Source organism: Peromyscus eremicus, chromosome 15 (assembly GCF_949786415.1).
Source record: "Peromyscus eremicus chromosome 15, PerEre_H2_v1, whole genome shotgun sequence".
NCBI lineage: Eukaryota > Metazoa > Chordata > Mammalia > Rodentia > Cricetidae > Peromyscus > Peromyscus eremicus.
The window spans coordinates 8,243,360-8,265,685 of record NC_081431.1 but is presented as its reverse complement, the minus strand read 5'-3'; the positions used below and the strand labels follow the sequence as shown (position 1 = coordinate 8,265,685).

General features: G+C 41.9%; 1 protein-coding gene across 8 annotated transcripts in view; it reads left to right on the top strand.

Annotated features, from left to right (window-relative positions):
* Gpatch2 (G-patch domain containing 2) overlaps positions 1-22,326 on the top strand; it is a 146,227-nt gene that overhangs the window by 97,968 nt on the left and 25,933 nt on the right. For all 8 annotated transcript variants that reach the window (XM_059280979.1, XM_059280987.1, XM_059280985.1 and 5 more), the window contains 2 exons: positions 10,958-10,997; positions 16,273-16,343. In XM_059280979.1, the coding sequence (XP_059136962.1) occupies positions 10,958-10,997; positions 16,273-16,343 (111 nt within the window). The remainder of the gene's footprint in view (positions 1-10,957; positions 10,998-16,272; positions 16,344-22,326) is intronic.

Here is a 22,326-nt window from a genome sequence, read left to right as displayed (position 1 = left end):
CCACATAGGACTCAAATCTCTAATTTCACTTCCTGCCTTCTCCATGTCTCTAGTCCAGTTCCCAGTGTCTCTCCTGACCTATTCTTTCCCATTTCCTACCCCATTGCCTTCTTTATTAACTTTTATGTCAGTGTAGCGTCCCAGTAGACCCCTCAGTCTCTGGCTTTCCATGGTTCCAGGGCATAGTACTTACCTGAGTAGTGACTCAGGTTCAGATCCAGTCATGTTACTTCATATCTGCACTGTTGTCTGCTGCCAGTGGACACCCTGATAGTCATGGACAAACGCCCTGCACAGCCAAGCCTGTTATTCATCTATCACCGTCTTTCCATTCTCTGCCCATAACCTTCAGATCAGTTCTGCTCCTAGTATCTGAGTGTCTCCTGTTTTCACCTCCACTGCCTGTGGCCCTGGGATTGGCTCCTGTGTTCTCTCCTAGGCATAGTTGTCAGGACTCTGAAAAAACTTCTGTCAGTCTGGGCCAGGTACAGACTTAAACCAACATAGTTTGGGTTTGTTTTATTTTTGTTTTTCTTCAGATTTATCTTTCCTGTTTTGTTTTCTCACATAAGGTGAAAAGGGGGCTTTTGAAAAGCTTCAAGATACTGACTGGGGCAGACTGCTTCTGCTTCTCCTTTGCCATCTGTATTCCTTGCTAGGCTGCTGTCACAAAGCCCCAGGTCTGATGCCACGCTGTCTGTAGAGTTAGCTCCCTCCTGCATCTCTGTGGGCCTCTCCCCAGCCGCATCTTCAGGGGGCTTTTCCCTGTGCTGCTCCTTTTCTGAATTTCTCCTTTATAAGGCACCAAGGCAGATAAATAAGACGTTTTATAATGTCACACTGGACTGCAGCCCTGCCTCGCTGACCTCATTTTACCTTGTGTCTGTAGAGAGCCTATATCCAGACAAGGTCCTCTTTTGGATTATGATATTAGGACTCCATACTGTCTTTTGCAGGGACACAATTCTGCCAGTAACATTGCCATCATTGTCCTTTTCTCTTATGTCCTCATGTTTATTGTCTCCTGGTTTGGAGATGACTGCTTCTGGTCCTCAGCTCCTCTGCTTTGGAGAGGGTAGTGCCAGCAGCTCCCCTTTTCACCTTCCAGCAAGAGAGCTTCTTGTGCTGTGCACACTCTCCCATCTCCCCTTCGTGCCCATTGACCAGAATCAGAATACTTGGTTGTCATGGCTTAAAGAAAACCAGGAAAGAAGATACGTAGTCAAGTTCCAGACAGGTAATAACTCTGTAGGTGGGCACAGTTACCTCTAACAATCAAGCCTGAGAAGGAGATACTGTCCAGCGAGTAGCTACTGACAGTTTATCATGCCCAGTCCATTGTCTCTGTACCATGCCCATGTTCTGTTCTTTCCAAACATACACAGTGTGTAGAATACCCCAGCCTTCCCCAGAAGAGACCTCTTTCAGATCTCATGTGGTTGGTACTTCATCTCTCTCAGACTCTTCATCCAGGGCCTCTGAACGATACAGATGGTTAATTAGATCTGCTCATGGATCATCTTTGTAAAGCGGCTTATGCACTTGTACATAAGCAGATGCACACATGTGCATTATAGAGGTGTGGAGAAGGAAAGCCATCTCAACAGAAGATGAGGATTCCACTTAGGAACGCCTTGCTTACTGCCCAGCGTGCACAGGCGGTTTGAGCAGCATTCCCCAGAGAGGACACTGCTTTGTAGGAGCAGCTGTTAAGACTGTAGGAGCACGTGTCATCCCAGGCTGCTGCATAGGTAGAGCCACACATGTCTCTGTGGGAAAGTCGGGAGTTCATCATAGACTGCTGGTGGCCGTGTACGCTGTTGCTTGGCCTTTCTGCAGACACTCAGTTGGTTTCTCTTGTTTTCCATTCCACACTAACAGACAGTACTGCTTCCATGTGTCCTGTGTCCTTCCCTAGTCTGTCCCCTGAAGCATTCCATCTTGTGGTAGTGCATGCTGACCTCCAGGGGCAGGTATGAGTCTCTCTAGCAGTTCTTGTTCACAGATGCTCAGTCATCTTTGTGGAATTGTTCTACTGAGTGGTTTTAACCCCTGCGCAGCAGCCTTAGTTGTGTGAAGCACAGACTTGCTAACTAGAGCTCCCCACCCGCTGCCTCTTCAAACTGCGTCTCTAGTCTCCGGTTCTTGAGCAGGATGCTTGACTCTTCACTTTCTTTTTCATGATGCTTGATAGTTAAAAGAAAACATAACTTCACATCTAGAATGGCATCCAGCTAGAAGTTATTTGAATTAGTTGTCATGAGATGTCCCTTCCTGATGCTTAGACAGGAATCTAGAGAATCCATGAATTAATCCTCACTGCAATTTACCTTACAGCTCAAGAACCTGTAGGAAAACAGGAAGCAGTCATTAACCTGCTAAATATCTTCAAACTCTGTATTCAAGTGATGGCTATTGTTTTTATTCCATTAAGGATTCCTCTTAGTTTTTGGTTTTAAGCCAGGCCTGGTTGAACATGACTGTAACCCCTATACTCAGAAGGGCTAAGGCAGGAGGATTATAAATTCAAGACTGACCAGGACTACATAGTAAAACTTGGTAATTTTTTTATGCGTTTTGTTTCTTTGTTTTGTTTTGTTGTTTTTAGCTTTCTCTATAAAATCTCCGAAGGTATCTTATAGAATCAGTTTAACTTGTGGTGCTGGGAGATGGTGCGGTGGAGAAAGTGCTTGCAGCACAGGTGTGAGGACGCCCCAAACTCATACCCACACCCTTATCAACATGCACACATCCATTCGAGCACCACTCCCACAAACATGAAAATAAGTAGTTTCACTTGTCAACGTTAAAGTTAGAATAGAGTTGACTAAATAGAGTGAGTTACTGTGCGGACTCAAAAGTTTGAAGGGTTTTTCAGTTTGGAATGATTGTTGCTAGAGGATCACAGCTCCCAGTGTCCTGTCTCTGGGCCGGGCTATGTAGAAAGAGCTGGGAAGGCACGGGACCCTCCCAGCTGGAGAAGGAAAAGTTGCTTTCAGGGTTAAGAGGCCAATGGCAGTAGGCTACTCTAGAGAACCTAGGCTCCCCACAAATAGTGGAGGCTGGTCAATAAAGGTATAGATAAGGGGTGGACTGCAGCTCAGAGCTCTTACATCCATGCGTGACATCCTAGGTTATTCTATTACTTCAATGGCTGAATAAATAAATATTGTAAAATAACATTTCAAGATAATTTCCACTATGCAAACAAAATTCAGATTGTTATTTGCTAATGGCAGCATTGCTACACACCTCTTATAACATAGAGTCTTGTGAACATGGGCACCACACTAGAAAGTCCGAATACCATACTTATAAATGGTTATCAATTTAATAAAATAACACTATGTTTTCAGCTAATTGGAGAAAAAACTATCTAGTAATTATTTTCAGGAAAAATAATATCATGTTGAAAGTCCAGTCATTTATAGATGGTTATTCCCTTTTATCAGGAAGTATTTAGCACAGATAAATCGAGTATTCATTAAAATAAGAGAGAATGTGCAAAGATTCTTAACCCAGCTAACACAGTGAAGTTAATATCTAGCTTCTGATAAAAAAAAAAAAAAAAGTTTGAGGAGACTAGAGACATGGCTCAGTAGTTAAAGAGCACATGCTGTTCTTCCAGAAGACCCAAGTTCAATTCCCAGTGTCCACATCAAGAAGCTCAACACCACCTGTGACTCCAGCACTGAGAAATCCAATGCCTCTGGCTTCTGCCGGTGCCTGCATTCACATGGCACACACTCACACATATGCATAAACAAAACTAAAACTAATAATTATCTTAAAAATACAGTGTTTTGAAATTTAATCATCAATGTCATCACTCTGTTGCCTTTCTAAATATGCAAATAGTAAAATGTGAAAATTAACATGGCTCCCTCTTAGGAGTATATGTTAGAGCCAGGCACGGTGGCACACCCCTCTACAGCCAGCATTCAGGAGGCTGAAGCAAGAGGATTGACTGCCAGAGATCGTAAAACTAGTCTATGCTGCGTCTCACTAAGCCAGCCGTGGCAACACAGCGTGATCCTGTCTGAACACCAAAAAGGTCCCAGGCTTTTATCTTCTCTATAACTTTACTCAATTACCTATAAGATACTTAATTTAATTTTAAAGAGATATTTATGCTTTATTAATTGATATTCATATTCTGCTTTTGTTTTATTTTGATACAAAATATATCTACTTCCAAAGTATATAGAATTAACTTTTTAAAAATGCACACAGATAACTCATTACAATTCTATGATGAATTCCTTCATAACGCAAATATTCACTCATTTTATCTTTTGTGTAAATATCAAGCTTGCTTTTAGCAAGATTTGCCTGGATTAAAGGTTATGTTTATTGAGAATACTTTTTCACTTTTAAATTTAGCATTTATTGCATTATGGAGAAAAGCGGCTTTAACTATAGGTTAGGGTATATACACTATCCTGGATCAGTTCCTTCTCTTATTTATCGTGGTCAACATGGGTGTGAGTCAGGCTTACGTGTCTGTTTTAGTTATGCAGTAAGTGAGGTAGCCTCCTTATATAAGGTGTTTACAGAGCACTGTGCAGAGCGTGGCCATCTCCACTAAAAAGCACCTCAAAATTCAAGTCTGAATAGTTTGCATCTTACCAGGTTTTCTTTTTTAGATGTGTCATTTTAATGTCTTTGCTCTCTGAATTACCAAAGCAGATGTGCATTCTCCATTTTATAGGTGGTTTGACTTTTCCAAAGCCACACACTCCAACTCTGCTTGACCAAAAGTCAATTAGGAAATAATGCCCGAGGCTTCTCTGATGTGTCTGTGACATGCAAGCCCTATGGGAGTCCTGTAGAGATCTCCAGTCCTGTCGATTCTTCTGTGACATTGAGGGATCCAGAGCTCACAGAATGAAGTCACATGTGTTATTGTAGCCCACAGTGTACTGCAGGGAGGACATTAATATTGATTTCAAATGTCTTCTGTATGGGAGATTGGAATTTATGTTTAAGTCTCCTGGTCCCAAGAAAATCTTTATTTTTATTGTGTTGGGATGATATGGAGTATGTATCATGGCCCACACGTGGAGATTTGAGGACAACTTTGTGGAATCATTTCTTTTCTTCTACTCCTTTGTTGGTTTGAGAGGTCGAACCCAGAGAGTCAAGCTTTCATACCAAGAACTTGACTTGCTGAGCCATCTTGCTACCCCCCAATGTTATTTTTGTTGTTAAGAAAGGAACCTAGACTCCAAATATATAATGTTTTCCAGAGCTACCTGAGAGACTCCAGAGCCTGTTCCCAAACTTCCGTTTTTCTGTTTATCAAGCATATCAAGCTAAACATTCTGAATTTTCATTAGTATTTTAATAAAGTAAATGAAACTTTTAAAGAGCCCCCTATATATAAGTTTAGAGTTGACATTTTGCATCATAGAAAAATGTAATGGAGGAGGAATATCTTAGGAGAGAAAAACATGGCACTGTAGTTGATCAAGCTCTGTCTGCCATCTCAAGTCATGCTCTTATGCCCTCAGCAGACACACAGCAGAAACCAAGACAGACATGATCACTGAGCTCATGGTACTCACAGACAGTGGTCAGTGGATAAGGCACATACATGTGCAATTACATAATATTACGTGTGCATTATTGTATACTGAGCTGAGGGCTCCAGTTCTTAAAATTTAACTGGATATCAACCTAGAACAACTGATAAATCTCTGAAGTACGTCAATTGGGATGGGAAGTACATTTCAAGCAAATAAAATAGCATGTTCTGCACCCAGTAATCTGGAAGAATTCTAAGCTAAATGAAGGGCCATGAAAGCACATTGTCATGTTGTGAGACTGGAGAAGGAGCTGGCCAAGCCTGGGACACAGCTAAGGAGTCTGCCTTGATGAGGAGTGAAAAGTCAGTCACCTGAACGTTTAGTTTCTCCTCTTCAGTTTGTTCATTAGCTATGATTGAGCTCTCTCTCTGTTTCCATAGTGACAGGTTAGCCCCCGTTCTTAGGCTTTTTCACTGGCGTTTGAGGTAGCTACAAAGGCTAAGTTCTTAGCCATATGGCTTCTTGATGCTGGACTGTCTTGCTTTAATAATTCCTGATACAACTAGACTTGAACTCAAGCCTCTCCTGTCTTAGTCTCCTGAGTGCTGAGATTATAGGTGTGTGCCACCATAACCAGCTCCTCACCTCTATTGTGTACTTCATCGTTACAAATCTCATCAAAAACAGACTGTGCTTCCCAAGGCAGATGTTTACGGTAAAAAATGGTATGGCATTTTCAAAGTTAATGTAGATTTTCAACGATAACCCATTTAGACCAGTGCCATCCAGTAAATTTTTCACAGTAGTGCACTTGTTCTACATCCCAAATGAACGTAGTGGTGGTCGCTACACCATGTGTGCCTTTAGGCCTGCAATGTGACTGCTCAATAAAGGAACCGAATATGTACATTCCTTTAAATTTAAGTAGATAGATCTGGCTAATGGCTACTATATTGAACATCACAGAGAAAGAGAGTGTACACACACACACACACACACACACACACACACACACCTTTCTCTCATTATTAAAAAAAAAATATGCTTCCATGTCCAAAAGGAAAAACTTATTTCTCACACCATGTATATAAAAGTACATTTTATTATACTTTTTACCCTTTACTTCAGTACATTTCCCTGGAGTCCTCAATTAGAAATCTTGGTGTGGGCTTTGTCTTTTTGCCCATGAGTAATATTAGTGGGTGCCTATGAAATCCAGTACCCTGCTGCTACCTGCTGTGCAGCTCTGTGCTTATGGAAGGAGGTTGTGGAAGCATGAGAAGGAACTGACCTAGCACTTGACATCCACAGAGACCTCAAACCCAGTCCCTTCCGCTCTGTACTTAGAAGACTGCTCTGCTTGAACAATGGCTGCAACAAGGTCTCAGGAGGAGGTGCAGATTTCTGCATCCAGCAGAACCTTACTGAGCATGATAGGCTGTTTCTAGATATGCCTAGTCTGTACCTGGATCCCACAGAGAGAACTGAGCTTAGAGGTCACATCCAGCTCTTCTGCCTCGAGCAGACTGCTGGCCTGTGTCTCCGCCTCTCTATCCACTTCTTTCACTGTTAGTATTCTGTGAGCCTGCTCTGAACCCCGGACTCAAGTGCAAATCCATCGATGCAACTGCATTCTGGTTCAGGGCACTACTCTTCATGTGAGCTTCACTCACATTTGAAGGCCACTACTACCATTTTATTCCTTTATTTCTAATGGAGCATCTTCCATAGTCTCTGTCTGTCATGCCTCCTGAGACACTGAACCTGAAGCTTTCTTATTTGGTTATATCGATGGCCAGCAAGTCTAAGAGATATCCTGCATTCTGGGCCTCCTCAGTGCTGAATTACAAGCCAGCTCAGCTGAATTGCCTGCTCAGCTTTTTATGTAGGTTCTGGGACTCAAACTTAGGTCTTCATGTTTGCACAACATGCACTTTACCAGCTAAGTCATCTTCCCAGCTCCTAGCTATTTTTTAAATACAACATCATTAAGATCATTAAAATTCCTCATTATTATTCTAGGCTCTGTGAGCACAGAAAGGGGAGAAACAGCCCAGAAACACAATCCCAGCCCCTTCTCCGTCAAAACTCATGACACTAAACTAGAGGCAATAAAAGGAAGGTTTACTAAGAACTCAGGGCCCAGAACCAGACATTCTGGGTTCAGTTGTCACTTCAGTGGATGCCAGCCTTGGCATGCTGGTGAGCATTGAGATTTGATAAGGTTGAGATGAGAACGGCTTGGCCAGACCTGTTGTAGCCCTAGGTAAGGCTCCCAGCAATGAGCACTGGTTAGATGCAGCAGTTCATTGGCTACTGCTTCTCATAGCTCAGTCTATGTATTTTCACGGCTGCCTTGCCATGATTGTTGCCCTTGATACTGTCCCTCTCTCAAAAGAACTCCAGCTTCCTTTACCAGAGTAAATAAATACCCCAGTATTTGAACCTAATTTCGTAAAAGGAGATAGGTGTGAGCAAACGTACTGAAGGTGTAGAAGAGGAAGCATCTAAATCTGCCAGGTGAGGGAGACAGACTGCCAAAGGGAACAGCCTGCTGTGGACTTTGATTTCTGCAGTGGTGGACACAGAGGCCAGCCTTTCCCTACCTAATGCACCAATGGCCCAGGAAAGGTTCTCCTTGCTGTCTACTCCCCTTTACTTGCCCCTTGTTCCCAGGAGGCTTGGATTCTTGAATCGCTCTCTTGGCATCAGTTGCTGCATTTCTGTTGGGAGCCACAGATATGGTGGCTAGAAGAGCATGGCTTCAGAATCATAATACTGACCTTTGAACTCCAACTATTACTCGCTTATGAAATCTTGGGCAAATCACTTCATCTCTCTGAGCTTGTTTCTTTGTTTGCAAAGCACCTACCTCAGAGTTTGGGGATTAAATGCTGTCTAGCTTGTGGGGTGCTCCTGAGACCAGTGTCACTTCAGGGAGATTTGCATGAACAGTGCATGTCAGCACTTGGCACAGGTTTGCTGCCCACTTGACCAGTGAGCTTCGCAGGTGTGCTACTCAGCTCTGGAGCAAAACCACCCAGAACTCCTGGACTCTAAATTTTGATTTCCTAATATTCTGCCAGCTCTCTTATTCCTCGTTCATTCACAGCCTTTGTTCATTAAGACTCATTGAAATGAATTTAGGCACTCATTCCTTCCTTCACTCTCTTTCTTGCATTCTGTTTATTAGAGGAAATGAACTTCTTTTGGCCACAGTTGACTCCAGCGCCTGTATTTTCATCAGCCCTTTCCTCTTGCCTGGGCTTCCTCATCCACTCCTTCAGTCTCTAACTTTCCTCCACCCGCACTCTTTATCCCCTCCTCTCTTCCTCCCCTCCTGTAGGCCTGTTCACTTCTTCACATCCTCGTCCGTCCACACCCTCCTGTGTCTCTCCCACCTCACCTTCTGGAACTTCTCTCAAAGTCCCCCAGTGACCCTTCCAGACTCTGCCAAATTATATTTCTCCACGCTCTAAATCCCAGGGTGGCCTCAATGGTCAAACTGCCTCTTAGGGTGTTTGCCTCTTGGAAAACTTATTTTCAATCTTCTCACCCAAATCCTATGAAGGCAAAATCTACAAAAATGGTGAGAGAGGAGGATGTGGTAGAAGCTTCAGTTCCAGACCCAGTTTCCAGACCCAAAGGGCAGTGACTGAGTCAGCAGATGGCAGGGTACAAGTTCAGCAAGCACCACAGAAAACCTCTCAAAGTTCCCTAGAAAAGGCGAACTTTAAAATAGGGTAGGCTCTGGACATCGCCCCATCACTGGATGATAAAGATGTGACTCTTCCTTGAAAAGAGGCTGAAGGGAGTGCAGAAAGACACAGCAGAGAAAAAGTAAGGTCAGCACCAGCTGTGGGAGAAGTAAAGGCAGCTCAGTGGCAGGAAGTGCTCACTTCATAACAGTGATAGAATATCTTACTCTTAACTGATGAGTATCAGCAGCTAGTGAAGAGTCCATTTATGATACTAGGAAGTCAGTTGTTAACATATAAAATCACATATGCACCACCACTATGCTGTATTCTAACAAAAGTTAGCATGTTTTTGAGAAGGAAAAGAGCAAAAGCTCTGTTTTTCCATGCTGGGCTTTAGAGTTGGGAGAGATGGCACAGATGACTGCTGTTTTTAATCCTTTTATGAAATGATTAACCAGGGTGTGCATTTGATCCTTAAATACTTTGCTTTAAAACAATCCACAGCAGAAAGGAAATTTTGGTTAAGCTGTCAGTAGAACTCTCATTGAAAGTTTGCTTCCAGCTGGTAGCTAATCCAGACTCTGCACACTAATACCAGTTAAGTGTACGTTGTCATAGCAGTGTGGGTTCTGCCCTGCCAGAGAACATCACCTGCCATGACCTGGAGAATTGCTTAGAGGAAATGTAGCCAAACCCTGCTCCTGTGGAGGCTGGTCCCTCCCAGCTAGCTGCCCCAGAAGCTAGAGAATGCATAGCAATCTTAGAGAGACCCCAGGGATGTGCCAGTCAATGTAAGTCTTTCTTGTCCTTCGGTAGCATGGTGTACTGACAGCACATTTTGGCAAGGAAATCCAGCTCCTCATGTCTATATCTGGAACTAAGGTTTTCATGAGAATTGACAATCCATGTCATGTCTCTAAAGAGGCCATAGTACATAAAGATGCTGTTGTTCTGAGTCTCTAATATTCCCTATGTTTTCAATGTCTTCCTCAATTTCCCAGTCTTAGATGTTTAATAGTCTTTATGCTGTGTGCTACTGGAGTACTGGGCATGCAGCTAATAAGAACTCCCACTGACAAGTGTGGTGAGACTCTATGGAGTGTGGGACAAAAGAGCTGGGCTTGGCAGTAGAATAATGGGAGGCTCTGACTGTGCAGTGACTTGTGTTTTCACTGTTGCGGAACTAGTTCTGATCCAAAAATCCTGATGGCTGTAGCTGTAAAAGGAATGTATCCAAAGTGTGGGCCATGATGGTCTAGGATTCATATGTGGGGTTTTTTTTTGTTTTGGTCCTTAGTGCGGAGCTGCAGAATTGAATATTCTTGTATTTTCAACTCTTTTTAAATAACTCCAATAATCAAAAGGTCATAATTTGGCATAATGATGCTATAATTAAGTTGTGGCAAATGATAGCATTTGTAGATTTTATAACCAGAATTGATTTGTAAAATGAACACAGTCCCAGCAGTTTATGTTAACATAATTAAATGGAAATGTAATTCTAACTCCGTTTGCTTATTAAATTGAAAATTACTGGGTTATGAGCACTCTTACATTGCTGTCAAAATTGGTGTAAGTCTAGAATTACATGAAATATCCATTAAAATAAAACATATTTAAGGTTCTGTAGCTAGTGTGAACAAATTCCTTAAAGCATATGCTGACTATTCATGGGACAGCAAGTGCTTCTGGGGAGGGACCAGCTAACAGCTCTTCTTCTCTCCACAGCCACTGGTTTAGCCCTGGGGCTAGGACGGAGCATGGCCAGGTAAGGAACCTTCTAACCCAGAGGGAATAGTCTCCTTCAGTATGTGTCTGTCTCCCTCGAGCAGTGAGTCAGCAGAGAGAAAACAGCTTGTTATAAAAGGAGCTAATTGTGCTGGGCTTTCTTCTGACCTAGCAAGCATCTAAAAGTCCTTAAACAGGTGACCTCTGTGGAGCTGGTCACAAGTAGGGCTTTACTACTAAATACTACATGTGGTGGCGTGTGCCTGTATGTGGTCCAGTGCTTGGGAGGTAAAGTATCCTCATCCATGTAGTGATGCTGGCCCTAGTCAGCCTGAGAAACTGTCACAAAATTCCAAGTCAAAAAAGTAAATTAAAACCATGTAAGGTCAGGCAATACAGGCTGCTTTATTGAGTTGAGGAAGAGGCAGTAGTGTCTTCTAAGATTCGACATATTTCTAGGTGGGTGTTTTAAGCTTTCTTTTTGATGTACATGGTAGCAGAGTGAGTAGTTGGACTGGCAAGAACTGGGCAGTCACTTCAATTGTCTTTACAGATGAATAAGTATTCTACCTTGTTCTTGACTGTATTAATTGTCTCTTTAAAATGTGCTGAGATTATTTAGAAGTTAGATTTTGATGAGTCCTAAAACTTACAGTTTAGTGTTTGATTCCTTGTGAGGGCCCTGGCTCTTCTGAATGATAAAGTTATGTTTTAGTCATGCAATCCATAAGGAAAGCACTGTCTGAAAGTTCATGGGATCCTAAGGAGCTGTGACTGTGTGGGGAGCATGTGCTGGCATGTGAGAGGCCCTGGGCTCAGTTCTGCACCAGGAGAAAGAGTGGATTTATCGCTCATAGCTTCTAAAGAGGAAAATTACCAATTCTTTCTCACTTTTTAAATAACTAATTAATTTTTTACTAATTTTCAATTTGATCTCTTACTTAAACTTTGGTGTGCATTTTACATTTTTATCTTGACTACTAGATAAGTTATGAATTAGTAAATGTAGGTAATGTTTTCATTTGTGGTAGTTGGGTTCTGTAAGTAGACTCAAACACTAAATTCTTGAATACTGAGCCGTGTTCTTAGAGGAAGTGTAGAGCTAGTTTCTTCCAGCTTTTGGTCCCAAGATCTTTATTAGCCAGTCAGTTTGTGACCTTGTGTTTTTGTTGTTGTTGTTGTTGTTTTGTAGTGTGTGTGTGTGTGTGTGTGTGTGTGTGTGTGTGTGTGTGTGTGTGTTTCTGTTTCAATATCAGACCATTGACTCCTTAACATTAAGCTCTGACAAATGACACTGTAGCTCCTATCAGAGCAAGGCTTTTCTTGACGGGCATGTGTTTTCTTTGCTAGCCCATCAGTCCACTTCTCTAAAATAACAAGCTCTCTTTTTATTAGCAGTAGACACTATTCCTGAGGGCCACAGGAGTGCAAAAGTATTGTATTCAAAGGACACATACACTAAAACAAGTGTTCACAGTACAAGAGCTGCACAGGACAGTCATCTGAATAGTGTGGTTCATGTAAGAGCCTGGGTTCTACCAAGTGACTGCCATAGTGCAGAAAACAGTGATCTGGGTGCTAAAATAATTTCCAGCAAGTGTGTGAATAGTTACGGAGTTTGCACAGTGAGGATCAGTTAGCTTGGTAGCAGATAGGCATATATGCAGTGTTTATATTGTGACACATAATCATTTCTCAGTTCAACCCTGGTTGACCTAACTATAGCACAAAGAACATTTGGCTAATCCCAGGTCCAAGTAATAAAACATAAAAATAAGAAGAATTACAAAATTCTCCACAGAATGTTGAATGAGTGTTGCTATGTGGTCACCTTCTCTCTTATTCCATTGTAGCAACATAAAGTAATGATAGTATTGATCCAATTTCTTTTAAAATCCTCACCTCACTACTTTCCCCACCTTCCCATTCCTTTCTGTTCCTTTTTGCTTTATCTCATTTCTGTTTGCATGATATATGCCGTGATTATGCCTCTGTCACACTTAGGATGTAACTTCCCCATCATCTAGTGTATGTCAGATACTCGCTACTTTTACAAGGAGAGATAGCAGCATCGTTTTTCCACTCAGATGCTGGTAGTCTGATGGAGGCGGTGACTGTTGGCAGTTGTGTAGGTAAGCAGAAATACAGGAGGGCCACTCAGATGAAAGAAAAAGGTGACATCTGTGTCTGTGTGTTTGCGACTGTCTGTGTCTATGTGTGTATTTATGTATGTCTGTTTTTCTGTGTATTGTGTGTCTCTGTGTGTGTTTTGTGTGTATGTGTGTTTAATTGTATGGTCATGGTTTAAATAGTGCTCCATTTGCTCTTTAATGTTGAGGACCCTGAAAGGCCAAGTCTAAGGAGACTTGAAATGACTTTTCAGATATTTCAGGCATTCCTAAAGGGGTGTGTCAGTAGAGCTGCTTCTGACCAGGTACACTTGGTCTGTATCCGCAGTGCAGAGGGACATGCATCTTCCTTTTGATGGGTTCCATTCTGTATACATCAAAGCCATGAGCTACCCTCTCTTGTCTTCCTTGTTGACTCCATCAGCTCTAAGCTTGTGTGCATGGTTGCTGCATTTGGTGCTGTCCTCGTGTGGGCTATTTTCTAATGTACACCTGCAGGTGGCTAATCAGGGAGTTGGCCCTCTGTTTGTTTGGCCTGAGCCTCCCAATCTCAAATCCTGAAGGTAAGGATTGGAGCACTTCACACCATATCCAGAAACTGTTCTTAACCAACATGACATTGTTGAGTCATAACCCTAGTAGAGTGACCTTACCTGTGACACTGATAGAAGTCCTACAAAGCAGTGAAGAGCCTATTAAAAATGGAGATCTTCTCTGGGCAAGCGAGTGGCCCTTGCAGCTGCCCTTACTATGAGTTTGCAGTCTGCTGCCTCTTTTCAGTCTTCAGACACAAGTGTGTTCTACTCCAGGCTTTCTCTAGATTCTTCTCAGTGCTCTCCAAACACTGTGCTTCATGCATTAACTTGCTCATGGCCCAGGCATCTAAACCTTTTTATCTGAACTTCATTTCAAAATCTTTGTTGACTTAAATCTGTGGTTTTATTGGTAAACTGAGATAGTTTCATGTCTTTGTGTGTATAAAGTGCGTTATTGCAGTAATTGTCTTTTTTATACAATATCCATCCAAACCATGAATTTTGGGGTATTCAGAAGAATAGAACACCAAGTTCAGAGTCAGTATCATCTCCTTTGTCTTCATCCAGGTGGTGGGCTGGAAACTTCCCAGACCAGATTGGTACCGCCTGTCATCATGGTTGCAGTTTCAAATCAGAGCTATAGAACTTTGTCTTAATGCAGCTTGTAGGTGTTGGAACTGTTTTGATACCAGCCCCAGGAGAATAGTTCCAGGGACTTCTGTCTTAAGATGAGAAGTTAATTAACTACCATGGATCTAAGTAGAGAAGGAGATTGATGCTCTGTGTTGCAAATGTTCGTCTGTATATAGACATGAAGGCACTAGACTTAGAAATGCCAAAGCAATTAATTGTTTTATTTTCAGAACCAATTTAGCCTTCGTGGTATGAAGTGTTTCTAAATTGAAACACTTTTAGATTAATGGACTTAAGATAAATAGTCACTGTTTTCTATAAGTAGCAATAATGAGGTATGGCTTCAGTTACATATCATATACCAAATCTCATGCCCTATTTCATTGCCTCATTTATTCGTTCATTCATTTATTCACTCAACAAGTATTTATTGAGCACTATAAATGTTCCAGTATAGTACAAAGCCCTGGAGATGCTGATAAATTGAAAAACTGAAGCAAAGAGCCACTGTGAGCAAGAGCACGGTCCATATCCCAAAGTAAAATGTTCAGTATGGCTGAGATATATAGAGGTAAAGACTTTAGACTGTGGGTAGGAGGGAGCAGAGCAAGTTATTCATGTAGAGATGTGATCAAATTATGAAGGGTCATGATGGCCTGACACAAGATTTTGAATTTTATTTCAAGCGTAGTAAAATTAGATTCATTTAAGAAAGCTCATATTGACTATAGCTCAGAGTGGATTGGGTCAGAGCAAGGCTGCAGAGAGGGACACCATCTAGGAGGCTGTGACAAGTGAGAAAAACCATGGCCTGGACTAGGATGTTGGTGATCTGAGAGGAAATAAGTCAATGCTTAAGAGGAATTTACGTAGCTAGGACATTCCTGGATACCAAAGTGTGGTCATCTAGAAAGTGGCCAGATTAGCATTCAGTCCTCAGTGGTGTTTTGAACTTTCCAGAACAGTTAACAGTTACCCTTCATCAGAAGTTACTGGTACTCTCAGCCATACAAACAGACAGCCAGGCTCTGTAACCATAGCCATCATCCCAACTGCTCTTCCCAGATCAAGCCCTCAGCACTTTGGGTTCCAGTCTCCCAGTGCTGCCTAAGCATTTCCCTGGTTCATCCTTAACACCATGGCCTGACAGTTCAGTGTCCCCAGCATCTGTTTATGGGTGGAGACCAGACCTTAGAACAGTATAGGACTCTGCCTGAGCTTGCACAGTTTGTGTTTGATGGATGACTCTGCCATTGAAGCAGAGGTTTGAGGACTTGCTGGAGCACAAGCCTGTCCCATGTTAGTACCTGGAAAACTTCTTTCTCTGCTTGGGTTGATTTCTGGTAAGGTGTGCATTTCTGAGCCTAGCCTTGCATATACATAATTATGTATAAAAGTAAATTAAGCTATGCTTTGAGTGAACACATGGTGAAACGTATTGGCTGGGTTTTTTTTTCTCATCTACTTTATTTCTAGTTAATTTGGGGTAAAGCAAATATGAAGGGATATGGATAGCTAGACATTTGGAGGAAGTATATATATATAAACAACCATATATATATATATATGTATATATATATGATATATATATATATATCCATCCAAGGCAGTAATTTTTTTAGAGAACATTCTCTGTGTATTTTCTGCTATTGCAGGCTATTATGTACATAAGAAACATTATCAGCTCTTTCATATTGGCCTCAAAACTATTGCATCCGAACCTAACAGTCAAAGCTGTAGACAAAAGAGGGTGTTTTCACTGCAGCAGTAGGGGACACACCTGAGCCCTGTCTTGGAGCTCCAGGCCATGTGCTTACTGGCTGGGAGATCTGCAGTTGTCTGAACTGATTGCCCCCTGGCTGGCGTTTTTGCACCAGTGACAGTGGCATCGGAGTGGCAAGAAAGTCATACAACAGAGCATACCAGTGTCTCTTTGATTACAATGTATTTTCCTCATTGCAAACTAATATAACGGAAATATTTTTGTTTCTACAACTTGTCTTGACACTTTGTGTAGCATCAGCTTCTGAGAGATAACCGAGCAGAAAGGGGACACAAGAAGAACTGCTCCGTGAAAACAGCCAGCAGGTAAGCATTTGGGGCTGTCTCTCCGATCCCATGGGCTTCGTGCCCTTCTGTGCAACCAGGAAACCTGGTGAATTGTGTATTGTTTATCAGGACTCATTTCAGAGTTCCCAGTGATGAAGACAAAGATACCATTTGGGTTATATTGTTTTAAAGGTGGTAAAATTTAAGGAAACAGTCTTTTTCTAAAAATGCCTTTAGGGTCTTTTTCATCTTAAGTTACCTAGGTGTTCTGTTTTGTCTTCCTTTCTAACGCAGAGGATTTTCCACAGTTCACTTTTGACAGTATGTTTTCAAATGTTCATCTGCTGTTTCTGGAGATTTCCTTTCCACTTAGATACCAATGGTTCTGTCGTTCTTGCCTGAATATTGATCAGATTGACTGGCAGATTAACTTAGCACAGTCTAGACTCACTTGGGAAGAGAGTAGTTGGCCAGTGGGCATGGTGATTGTCTTGATTATGTTAATTGATATGGGAAGTCCCAGCTGACAGTGGATAATACCTGTCCTTGAGTTTAAACCTCAACTTTATGAAGAAGAAGAAAATGAGTTAAGCACAAGCATGCATGCATTAATTAATTCATTGCTCTTTGCTCTTGACTGGATATGACGTGACTAGTTGCTTCAGGTTCTTATAGACTTGATTTATCAGTATTGATGGACTGTAACCTGGACTTGTGATCCAAATAAACCCTTTTCCTTTAGGTTATTTTTGCTGGCAGATTCAGCACAACAGGAAAGGAAACTAGTGCAAGGGTCAAGACCAAGAGGACCGGGCTTTTTATAATAATCCCAGACAGGAAGAATGCAGTTGGCCTCAACAGTTGGAAGAGTTTTCTCTTTCAGTCTTTCTGTTCCACAAAAAAAGTGTAAACTGATTGGATGAGGCAAAACTAACCATCATACCTTGGGCTGAATAAGTATTTCTCAGAAAACTAAAGCTTAATCTATAAAAGAACAAATGCAAAATGAGACCATTATCAGACCTGAGAATGATTCTTCCCAAGACCCCATGAGGATGGCAAGGTACTCCACTGACTGGGATAAAAGAAAAAGACTTGATTGAGAGATTTAGCCCATCAGTAGATTGTCTTTAATATCACTGGGCCCTAGGGTCTACCCCCCAGCACCACTGTGTGGACAGGAGGAAGAAGGCTGCTGACTCCTCATTGCTTTCCTATCTCTGCTCACTGTAGTAAGAAGCGACCTGTGGACTGTCGTCAGACACTCTCCTCTGTGCCACTTCATGTGTCTTCTCCGTGTCCCCTCGCTCTAAGCTTCTTAAGTACAATGCCTTTGCTTTACTGTACCACAAGCATTCCTAACACCATGATGGCTACAACTGTTGCTTAGAATAGCTGTAGAATGAGTTGAAAGTTGAACCTAAGGAGTAGATGTACTCACGTGTTGGTTCTGGGATTAGCATGCCTGACTGCAACCCAATATTGAAGTTTTTCTCTTGTTCCCACATATAAAATGCAAAAGCAATAGCATCTACTCTGTAGCATTGTTATATAGAATAGAGGAATGTGCCTGTAAGGTCTCAAGCCCCGGCTCCTGTAACTCTTATATTGTTACTATCTTTGTTACCTGTATGTTTCCTACATGCTTGCTGAATTGTATTTTTCAATCATGTTGTTCTCACACACAGTTAAGAGTATTAAATGCTCTGTAAGAAAAACAAAGTGCAGAAGGGCCCATCGCCATCCTGTCCTGTTCTTTGTATTTAGTCTCCAAACACTTCAACTCTTAGCTATTCTGTTTGCTCTTGGCCTTTGTAGCCATGTTGCTCAGTAACACGACCACATCTTTAGAGTTTTCAATTAATACTACATATTGACTTTTCATTTGCTATGATTCCCACCTCCTGCATACATACCCATGCCTGGTTCTTTATCTTTTCCTCCCACACTGAATATCTGTTGTCATTAAGAGACTATACATGAAGCTGTTAGCCATTTGTATATAGCTTTTACTTGGGGAGATCATGGTTCTGCTTGCCATTTGCTTTATTTCCTATTTTTTAGCCCTAATTCATCAATAATCTCTCCCTGGAATTGTAACTCCTGGGTTGTTTTCCTGGTGGCATCCCTCGATTATCCATTTTCAGTTATGTTCTGTACTGTCTGCCTGGCCTGATGTGTGGCATCTGCAGCATCCTTATTCTTCTTTGGCCCCCAGCAGACTTCCTTCACCTGTCTCCCATAGAGTTCTGTTCTTCGGGTCCCATGTCATTATTTTCCTTGAGTTCTCAGGGAAAGAAAGCGAGTTGTTAAATCAGAGGTTTTGTGTGTCTGCACATCCCTTCATGGTTTTCTCATATTGCTCAGTTTTCCTGAGAGTTGAACTCTGCTTTAGAGGTCATTTTTCCTCAGAATTTTCATATATCTCCCCCCCCCCCCCCCCCCCCCCCCCCCCCGCCAAACCATCCTTCAGGTTTTAGTAATTTCATTGCTTCTATTATTTGGGCATTGGAAAACTGTTAGTTCTCCATTTTTAAGCCCCTCCTTCTCACTCTCCCTTCCCCCCTCTTCCATCCCTTTCTATCTCTCACATACATATATGACATGTCCGTGTTAGAAATACACAGTTATCTTACCTACACAACCATGCAACAGGTATAAATACAAATGTAAGCTATCTTCTTGGAACACTGCTGGGCAAGTCTCTCAGTATTATAACCCAAATCTTTAAATGATTTTTTAAAACTGCTATACTCTGATTTCCAGACCACTCTTTTTAACCATCATCCCATATTTCCTCTTTGTCTTTATTAGTGGCTGTGCTATGTGTTCTTTCTGCTCTAGTGCCATGGGCTGTGTTAGACATAGGGCAACTTGGAAAGGTGAATAAAGACGGAAGCTTCAATTGTGTTCTAAATCTTATTAATGCAACATGAAAATCTTCACCTTCCAGTTCATATATATTATTCTACAGTCCTCTCCTGAAACCCATTTTCTTTCTTAGTATTTTAATATTGTCTTGACTTTTCTTAACCCTTTTGGATGAGTGACTGCACTTGCCTTTTTCAACTTGGGGAAAAACATAAAGGTTAGAGAAGAGAACTGCGATGCACTGAGTCATTGCATTGGGGGACCATTTACTCCCAGAATATCCAAGCGAGTGCAGAAGCGTAAGCTCACAGGTGGTCTGCTGTAGTGAGTCAAGGCTGAGATGCTGAAGCATCTGACTGTAGCACACTCTTAAAGCTGCCATTGTTCACAGATGCTCTGAGCACACAGCCAAGTGCTGTGGAGTGTAGCACAACTCCCCCGGGCACCTTGGGGGAATTTTAAGAATCTTCCTAGAAGAGATTTAGTTGTATATTTACCATTGCTGCTAACTACAGGACATTTCAGTGGTAGGTTTCTGGGTATCTGCTTTATGCTCTTGCCTTTCCCTTTGCCTCACTCACTTTGATGTTCTGTACTCTTTACATTAATGAGTATAGCAGTACTCGTGTCTAGCATACAAAGAGATGAAAGAGACAATATTTAAGATCTCCTTAAGCACACCCCATTTTGAGAATTTCAGTTACTTGCTCTAGAGAGGGTCTCACACTGTAGTGGAGGCTGCCCTCAAACTCTCAATGATCCCCCTACCTCAGACACTTGAATGATGGGATTTCTGGCATGAAGCGGCACTCCTGGCTTGAGTCATTTCTGTAAGATTTTCCTGTGTCCTGTGAACTGTCCCATGTGCTGCATGTTCATCAGAGTGTGGGACTTTCTGTGAACTGTCCTGTGTGTCTGCATGCTCATCGGAGTGTGGGACTTCTCTGGATCTCTTACCTTGCCTCAGGGCCTCTTGCATCTCTGCCCTGCTTGCTTTCATCAGCAGTGCTGGTCATAATATGTCATCCTTTTCCGTCCCAGTGGTTATTAATAAAATAACAGGCTGCATTAGCTCCTACACTTACCGGGAATGAAATTATAGATTCACTGATTGTCAGTATAGCTGATGTTGTTCCTCTAATCTGTCAGTTTCTTGCTTTTTGTTATTTCTCAGAGAGCCCTATCATAAAGCAGATGTGTTCCAGCAGTGACTAATGTGAAATGTTTGCTCACAGCATCACCCTCAGGTGCTCATTGATGTTTTCTCAGGATTTTACCCTACCTTGATTGAAGCTGCACATGCTTCCAGTGTTTTCCATGTTGCTTGTCTCTGTTGATTCTTCTCATTCATTGTGTCTTATGGCCATCACATGGACTTTGATTTCCTTTGGGGTAGAGGGTGTTGTTTGTTTTTGGAGACAGTCACACTTGTTGCCCAAGCAGACCTCAAGCTCCTGGGTGCAGAGTCTCCTTCCTCACTGTGTAGCTTGGATTCTAGGTACACTCTCCCAGCCTTCACAAGGGAGTGCTGTGTTCCATCCATTCTTCCAGTGCTTCAGTGGTTACTGTCCATTTCCTATCATGAACTTTCATCTTAATTTTGTTGTACTTTTTCCTTATCTAATGTTCAATGAGTAGCAAGAGTTTTTTGTGCCATTTGATCATTTTTACATACCTCAAAATCATTAAAAAATATAAGACTTAAGAAAACAAAAATTCTTTTAAAACATTAATTGAATAAAAACACATTTAAGTGTTACTTTTGGAACTACTTATCACTTTCAGATTTTACTCATTATCAGACCTGATGTTGAGTAATTTGTCCGTCAAAGTGAGAACAAAGCTAAGTCCTCGGGCATTGCACCTGAGCATTTTTGTTTGGTGGTTGTTGTGAGCTAGGAGCTTAGCAAGTGGCCAAGACTGTCCTGGAACTCAGAGCCATCTTGCTTCAGCCTCCAAAGTGCTGAGTGACAGGCAGACACCACCTTGCCCAACTCCTTCATGACTTTTAGAAGAAATGGGAACAGCATCTACATTGTGCTCAGCCTATTTCAGAATTATATACCTTTGGCATGGGTACCACCTTACCTGTAGCCAGTGAGACAGAGCATGTTATGTGAAGGAGTTTATTGCTTATGAATAGACAGCAAGAGACAAAGCAGAAGCATTTATTTTGAGCCTATCCCCAAGGCTCAGGAAAGGTGCCTAAGGCAGATAGAGTCCCATGCCACACTTGAGTCACAGCTGAGGGATCCTAAGAGGCAGCCACTCAAGGTTACATACCTCGGGGACATGTGTCCAGTTGGGTCAAAGACATCCTATTGCCAGAGGGCAGTTCAGCCAATCTTTCCTCATCTAAGGGTGTGTCTGCCCCTGGTAACTGCAAAGGGGAGGGACCTGTCAGTGCTCCACCAGTGGGGAAATGCTCTGCCTATTACAGTCTTGTATTTCAGCATTCAAGTAATGGATTTTTGCTTCTTAAAGTTTAAGCAATTCTTAAAGTTTTCTTCTTAAAAAAAAACTTTCCCCACATCATCCCTCATTTAAAGTTACAATTAAGTATTTTCATAATTCTGTAAAAGCTTTGGTCTAGTGTCAGAAACGTCAGTATCACCCTCCCAAATTGAAAGCCAGTTTGCCATACATGAAGGGATGCCTGATACTCAGTCATGTGTCATCCTGGGAAGCTTGTTCCCACCCCAGAGTTGGCACTAATGACTGGTGTTTTCTACATGAGAATCCACGAACAACTGGAGAGCTCGTGGTGGCTCAACTCAGTTATTCCCATCAAGATGTTTTCCTTTGTCCCTGGAGGCTTTGGTGGTGACAGGATTGTCCCTTCTTCCTTACCAGACTCTTAGAAAGTTTGGTTTTAGCAGGCACTAGTAAGATGCACCTAGGCAGACTTTCTAATACTTTGACGTATTATTTCAAATCAAGTAAAGATATGTTTTTGGTGATAGTATTAAATTCTGTTAATTTCCATATCTTTTCACTTCATTCCTAAAAGTGTATTTTTCATTTACTTCATGTCACAGGATTTAATGACCATTGCATACTATGTGCTCTATTTTCTTACATTATCTACTCATATGAGGAGAAAGTGGATTTTTTTTTTCTATCCTCTTACCCGGTGAGATTAAAACAAAGA